This window comes from Hyaena hyaena, unplaced genomic scaffold (genome assembly GCF_003009895.1).
Source record: "Hyaena hyaena isolate Hyena2069 unplaced genomic scaffold, ASM300989v1 scaffold_86, whole genome shotgun sequence".
NCBI lineage: Eukaryota > Metazoa > Chordata > Mammalia > Carnivora > Hyaenidae > Hyaena > Hyaena hyaena.
The window spans coordinates 466,683-474,447 of NW_024080721.1; the positions used below are offsets into that span (position 1 = coordinate 466,683).

Sequence of the window (7,765 nt, forward strand, 5' to 3'; positions counted from 1 at the left end):
TTCTCTGTGTCTATTTTTACAGTTCTTTATTGGAGACTTTCTGGTTATAAAAAAATTCGTATTTGGTAGAAAATTTGAGAGAAAAAACTAGGAAATATATAAAGATAATGAAAAATATAAATCAAATACGCAGTCATTGTTAATACTTTAATATATTCTTGCATTCTGCTTTTTCTCTGTATTTATGTATATATATATTGGGATTGGGTTGTGGGTTTTTTTGGTATTACTGTCCTTTAAAATGGAATTGGGATTTACTTCACATATTGTTTTGGAATTTGCTATTTTCCCATGTTATCCTTTCTAATGTCTAGTACATGAAGTAATGTCCCCTTTTTCATTCCTAATATTGATTTACTGATAATACCTCAAGTATATGAACTTTTAACGTTTGCTTAGTGCTGTGTTGTAAAGGTGGTAGGTCTCCTTTTATGTATTTATTCATTCCTGTCAACACTTTTTCTTAATTGTTGGCTATGGACCTAGGCTGAGTCCTTTAGCTCCATTGGTCCATGGCCACTGCGTTAGTCTGCTAGGACCGCCATAACAGAATATCACATACTGCAGGCTTAAACAACAGACATTTATTCCCTTATAGTTCTGGAGGCTGGAAGTCCAAGATCAAGGTACCAGCAGGTTTCTTTTCTCCTGAGGCCTCCCTCCTGGGCTTGCAGGTGGCTGCCTTCTCACTGTGTCGTCACATGGCTTTTCTCTGTGGATGTGCATCCCCAGTGCCTCTGTGTGTCCATATTTCTTCCTCTTATAAGGACACCAGTCAGATTGGACTAGGACGCACTCTAATGACCTCATTTTAACTTAATCACTTCTTTAAAGGTCCAAATATAGTCATAGTTGAAATCTTAAGGATTCAGGAGTCAACGTGTGAATGCAGGATTGGGGGGTACATTTCAGCCCGAAACAGTCACTTCTTACTCTGTTTTAGAACTGTTTTTTATTTGGAAACATTCACAAAAGGTATTGATGATCCTTTTTTGCACTTAAGTATTTCTTATAAAGAATCCCACAAAGTATCAGAAATTTACCAACCCCCAGAATACTCTTTGGATATTGGCTCTTTAAGCATTTAAACTTTGGCACAGGAAGGCACAATTCAAGTTTTTTAAACTGAGGCTTAATCTACTTGTAAAAAATTTTTTTTATTTTGAAGCAATTATGGTTAATCCACTTCCATGTTCAGCTGTCATAGGCACATTTAATTAAATATAATCCTGTTGGCCCTTTTGAACTCGTAAATGTTACAATTACATCTCATCAAATTTTCTTAACTGATTTTGTGTTTCTTTCACAAGGAGGAGAATAATCTAATTCCTGTTGATCAGCTGGGCCAGAAGCTCTTGAAAAAGATAGGCATATCTTGGAACAAGAAGTACAGGAAACGGTATGGACCGCTGCGAAAGGTAATACACGACATCGTACACGCGGTCCTGTCCCAGGAGATTTTATTACGATCCCTTTGCAAAGGAAATTTAAACTAGGAGAAAATGAAATCAGCTTTTTTATTTAATGGTTAAAATTCAGTTAAGTTACGGGGCGCCTGGGTGGCTTAGTCGGTTAAGCGTCCGAGTTTCGCTTAGGTCATGATCTCGAGGTTCGTGGGTTCGAGCCCCGTGTCGGGCTCTGTGCTGACCGCCAGCTCGGAGCCTGGAGCCTGTTTCAGTCTGTGACTCCCTCTCTCTCTGACCCTCCCCTACTCACAGTCTCTCTCTCTCTCCTAGAAATAAATAAAAACATTTTAAAAATATTTTTTAAAAATTCAGTTACTTATTAAGTATTAAGTTATTAAATAATTTATTGTAGAATCAAGAAATCAACAGAAAAAGAAGGGCTTTTAACACAACAGCGTCTTCACAAGTGCCCTCCTTAATGCCCGTCACCCATTTAGCCCCTCCCCCACCCAACACCCCTCCAGCAACCCTCAGTTTGTTCTCTATAGGTAAGATTCCCATGGTTTGTCGCCTCCTCTGTTTTCTTTCTTTTTTTTTTTTTTTTTTACAAATAGTTTATTGTCAAATTAGTTTCTACATAACACTCAGTGCTCATCCCCAAAGTGCCCTCCTTCATGCCCATCCCCCCCTCCCCCCCACATCCATCAGTCCTCAGTTTTTGTCAGCATTCAAGAGTCTCTCATGGTTTGCCTCTCTCCCTTTCCCCCACCATTTCCGCCCTTCTTCTCCCCCTTGGTCCTCCGTCAAGTTCCTCCTAATCCTCCTATACGTGCAAACATATGGTATTTGTCCTTCTCTGCCTGACTTATTTCGCTCAGCATAACACCCTCAAGGTCCATCCATGTTGCTACACATGGCCAGATTTCATTGTTTCTCATTGCCATGTAGTATTCCATGGTATAGATAAACCACATCTTCTTGATCCATTCATCTGTTGATGGACACTTAGGCTCTTTCCATGTTTTAGCTATTGTGGAGAGTGCTGCTATGAACATTGGGGTACATGTGCTCCTATGCCTCAGCATTTCTGTATCCCTTGGGTAAATTCCTAGCAGTGCTATTGCTGGGTCATAAGGGAGTTCTATTGTTAGTTTCCTGAGGAACCTCCACACTGTTTTCCAGAGGGGCTGTACCAGTTTACATTCCCACCAACAGTGCATCGCCTCCTCTGTTTTCATCTTATTTTATTTTTCCTTCCCTTTCCCTATGTTCATCTGTTTTGTTTTCTTAAATTCCACGTATGAGTGAAATCATATGGTATATGTCTTTCTCTGACTATTTCACTTAGCATAATACACTTTGCTTCCATTCACGTCGTTGCAGATGACAAGATTTCATTCTTTTTGATGGCTCAGTAATACTCCATTGTGTGTGTGCGTGTGTATATGTGTGTAAACACCACATCTTTTTTTATCCATGCATCAGTCAGTGGACATTTGGGCTGTCTCTCTAGTTTGACTTTTGTTGATATGCTGCTATAAACATTGGGGTGCACGTGCCCCTTTGAATCAATTTTTTTTATCCTTTGGGTAAATACCTAGTAATGCAATTGCTGGGTCGTAGGGTAGATCTATTTTCAATTTTTTAGGAACCTCCATACAGCGGAATCAGTTTGCATTACCACCAGCAGCGTAAGAGGGTTCCCCTTTCTCCGCATCCTCGCTAACACCTGTTGTTTCCTGAGTTGTTAATGTTAGCCATTCTGACAGGTGTGAGGTGGTATCTCATTGTGCTTTTGATTTGTGTTTCCCTAATGATAAATGATGATGAGCATTTTTCATGTGTCTGTTAGCCATTTAGGTCTTCTTTGGAGAAATGGCTATTCATGTCTTCTGCCCATTTCTTAACTGAATTATTTGTTTTTGTGGTGTTGAGTTTGGTAAGTTCTTTATAGAGTTTGGATATTAACCCTTTATCAGATATGTTATTTCAAATATCTTCTCTCATTCTGTAGATTGCCTTTTAGTTTTGTTGATCATTTCCTTCGTTGTGTAGAGGCTTTTTATCTTGATGAAGTCCCAGTAGCTCATTTTTGCTTCTGTTTCCCTTGTGTCCGGAGATGTGTCTAGTTAGAAGTTACTACAGCTGAGCTCAAAGAGATTGATGCCTGTGTTCTCCTCTAGGATCTTGATGGTTTCCTGTCTCACATTTAGGTCTTTCATCCATTTTGAGTTTATTTTTGTGTATTGTGTAAGAAGATGGTGCAGTTTCATTCTTCTGCATGTTGCTGTCCAGTTTTCCCAACAAAAGAGACTGTCTTTTTTCTGTTAGATATTTTCCCACTTTGTCAAAGATAGCTGACAACATGGTTGTAGGTCTGTTTCTGGGTTCTCTTTTCTGTTCCATTGATCTGTGCGTCTGTTTTTGTGCCCGTACCATTTTGTTTTGATGATTACAGCTTTGTGATACAGTTTGAAGTCCAGAATTGTGATGCCTCCAGCCTCACTCCAAATGTGAGCTCCACTGTTCGCAGAAACTTGTGATAGTTCATTCCTCCCGATTCCCCAGTCACTGGTTTTGGAGGAGTGCTTTTCTTTCACAGGCCCCGTGAGCTCGCTGTCCCCTCTCTCCCTTTCCTCTCTGCAAGAAGGGCTTCCTCTCTCTGTGGCACTACAGCTCTTCTGTCCCCTAATTCATGTCACTCCACCTGCACCTGCCACATTTTCTCCCCCGAGATATGCAGAATGTTCTCTTAATCCTATTGATTTTCTAGGTGTTCAGAATGATTTGATGCTGATTGAGGTGTTTTCGAGGAATGAGGCAAAGCCAGGGTCCCGCTACTTCTCCTCCATCTTAACTCCCCCTCCCCGCCCAGGTTTCCATTGAAACAGTTGGATCAGGGGCACCTGGGGGCTCAGTCAGTTACGCCTGCGACTTTCGGCTCAGGTCATGATCTATGGTTTGTGAGTTTGAGCCCGGTGTGGAGCTCTGTGCTGACAGGTCAGAGCCTGGAGCCTGATTCGGATTCTGTGTCTCCCTCCCCTGCTCACACTCTGTCTCTCTCCCTCTCTCTCAAAAATAAATAAATATTAAAAATTTTTAAGAAAACAAAAAAACAAAATACAGTTGGGTCAGTGTCTCAGTATTTTACTCTTGAGTGTGATATTAGCTGTGCAGGTTTTTTTTTTATAAACACTTTTTTTAAAAAATTTTTAAATGTTTTATTTATTTCTGAGAGAGAGAGAGACAGCGTGAGCAAGGGAGGGTCAGAGAGAAAGGGAAACACAGAATCCGAAGCAGGCTCCAGGCTCTGAGCTAGCTGTCAGCACAGAGCCCAACGCGGGGCTTGAACCCACAAACCGTGCGGTCATGACCTGAGCCGAAGTCGGATGCTTAACCGACTGAGCCACCCAGGCGCCCGGGTTTTTTAAAAATATAAATACCCTGGGACACCTTGGTTGGTTGGGCATCTGCCCGTGCTTCAAACCCTTCATGAGTTTGAGCCCCGCATTGGGCTCTGTGCTGTGCGCACAGAGCCTGCTTTCCATCTTCTGTCTGCTCTCTGCCCCTCCCCAGCTTTCTCTCTCTCCCTCCCTCCCTCTCTCTCTGTGCCATTCATAAGTAAATAAATAAAACTTAAAATATATATATAAACACCTTTTGTAGTTTTGAGGGAGTTAGCTTTTAATTCATAGTTGACTGATCATTTAGAGTAGAGGTTGAGTTTTAGGGTTTTGTTTTTTACATCTTTTATTCTGTTAATGTAGTGAATTCCATTGACCTTTTTAATGTTAAACAAATCTTATATTTCTGAGATAAATCTCACTTAGTCATGATATTCTGTATGTCACTGTATTCATTTAGCTCATATTTAGAATTTTCATGTCTGCATTTGTGAGATATACTAGTCTTGATTTTCTTTCTTTTGTAATGTCTTTGTCAGATTTTAGCATCAGGGTTATATAGGACTCATAAGAGAAGTTGGGAGATACTCCTTTTTTTATATTTTTGGAAGAATTCTCTCAGATTGATAATTTTTTTTCTTACATGTTTGCTGAAGCTATTGCGATCTGAAAATTTTTTTTTTTTTTAAATTTTTTTTTTAATGTTTTATTTATTTCTAGGAGAGAGATAGAGACAGCATGAGCAGGGGAGGGTCAGAGAGAGAGGGAGTCACAGACTGAAACAGGCTCCAGGCTCTGAGCTGGCAGTCAGCACAGAGCCCGATGCGGGGCTCGAACCCACGAACCGCGAGATCATGACCCAAGCGAAAGTCGGACGCTTAACCGACTAAGCCACCCAGGCGCCCCCTGAAAATTTTTTTTTTAATTGCAGTGTAATTAACATACGGTGTTAATATTAGTTTCAGGTGTGCAATATAGTGATTCAGCAGTTCCATGTATTCTCAGTGCTCATCATGATAAGTGTGCTCTTAATCCCCTTCACCTCTGTCACCCACCCCCCGCAGCCACCTCTCCCCTGGTAACCATCAGTTCTGTCTAGTTAAGAGTGTTTCTTGGTTTGTCTCTTTTTTTTCCTTTGCTTATTCTGTTTCTTAAATTCCACATATGAGTGCAGTCATCCGGTTTTCGTCTTTGACCGACGATGACCTGATTTAGCATGATAGCCTCTACCTCCATGTTGTTGAAAAAGCAAGATTTCATTTTTTATGGTTGAATAATATTCTGTCACATATAAGTACCACATCTTTATCCATTCATCTATCAATGGAGACACTTGGGCTGCTTCCATACTTTGGCTCTTGTAAATAATTCTGCAGTAAACACAAGGGTGCATGTATCCCTTTGAATTAGTGTTTTCTTATTCTGTGGGTAAATACCCATTAGTGTGATTACGGATCACAGGCTAGTTCTGTTTTTAACTTTGTGAAGAACCTCCATGCCATCTTCCACAACGGCCCCACCAGTTTGCACTCCCACCAACTGCTTATGAGGCTTCCTTTTTCTCTACACCCTTGCCAACACTTGTTTGAGTTTTTTATTTTAGCCATCCTGACAGGTGTGAGGTGATATTTCATTGTGGTTTTGATTTGCATTTCCTTGAAGATGAGTGATATTAAGCATCTTTTCACATATCCATTGGCCATCTGTATGTTTTTTGGAGAAATGTCTGTTTATGTCTTCTGTCCATTTTTAATTGGATTATTTGGGAGTGTTTTTTTTTTTTTTTTTTTGGTGTTTGCATTATATAGTTCTTTATATATTTTAGATAGTAACTCTTTATCCGAGACATGTCATTTGCAAATATCTTCTCCCATTCAGTAGGTTGTCTTTTAGTTTTGTTGGTTTCCTTTGCTGTGCAGAAGCTTTTTGTTTTGATGTTGTCCCAGTAGTTGATTTTTGCTTTTGTTTCCCTTGCCCCCGGAGACCTACCTAGAAGGATGTTGCTATAACCAATGTCAGAGAAGTTACTGCCTGTGCTCTCTTCTATGATTTTTATGATTTTAGGTCTCACATTTAGGTCCTTAATCCATTTTGACTTTATTTTTGTATATTGTATAAGAAAGAGGTCCAGTTTCATTCTTTTGCGTGTTGCTGTTCAGTTTTCCCACTACCATTTGTTGAAGAGACTGTCTTCCCATTGCATATTTTTGCCTCTTTTGTCAAAGATTAATTGACCATAAAATTGTGGGTTTATATCTGGACTTTCTGTTCTGTTGAGACTTGAAATTTTTGGGGGGTAAAGTTTTTTTAATTATAGTTTAAATTTTTTTTTATTGTAGAGTTATTTAGATTTTCCTCTTCTTGTGTTATTTTGGAAAATTATGTCTTTACACATGAAACGATGCTCAGTATCCCTCCTCATCAGGGAAATACAAATCAAAACCACACTGATATACCACCTCACGCCAGTCAGAGTGGCTAAAATGAGCAAAACAGAGAACTCTAGATGCTGGTGAGGATGTGGAGAAACGGGCACCCTCCTACACTGTTGGTGGGAATGCAAACTGGTGCAGCCCCTCTGGAAAACAGTGTGGAGGTTCCTCAGGAAACTAACAATAGAACTCCCTTATGACCCAGCAATAGCACTGCTAGGAATTTACCCAAGGGATACAGAAATGCTGATGCATAGGAGCACATGTACCCCAATGTTCATAGCAGCACTCTCAACAATAGCCAAATCATAGAAGGAGCCTAAGTGTCCATCAACAGACGAATGGATCAAGAAGATGTGGTTTATCTATACCATGGAATACTACATGGCAATGAGAAACAATGAAATCTGGCCTTGTGTAGCAACATGGATGGACCTTGAGGGTGTTATGCTGAGCGAAATAAGTCAGGCAGAGAAAGACAAATATCATATGTTTGCACATATAGGAGGATTAGGAGGAACTT

At 40.1% G+C, this 7,765-nt stretch overlaps 1 protein-coding gene across 7 annotated transcripts in view; it reads left to right on the forward strand.

The window, feature by feature from the left end:
* Positions 1–7,765, forward strand: part of USP40 (ubiquitin specific peptidase 40) — an 86,182-nt gene that overhangs the window by 23,831 nt on the left and 54,586 nt on the right. For all 7 annotated transcript variants that reach the window (XM_039234482.1, XM_039234484.1, XM_039234486.1 and 4 more), the window contains one exon: positions 1,311–1,418. In XM_039234482.1, the coding sequence (XP_039090413.1) occupies positions 1,311–1,418 (108 nt within the window). The remainder of the gene's footprint in view (positions 1–1,310; positions 1,419–7,765) is intronic.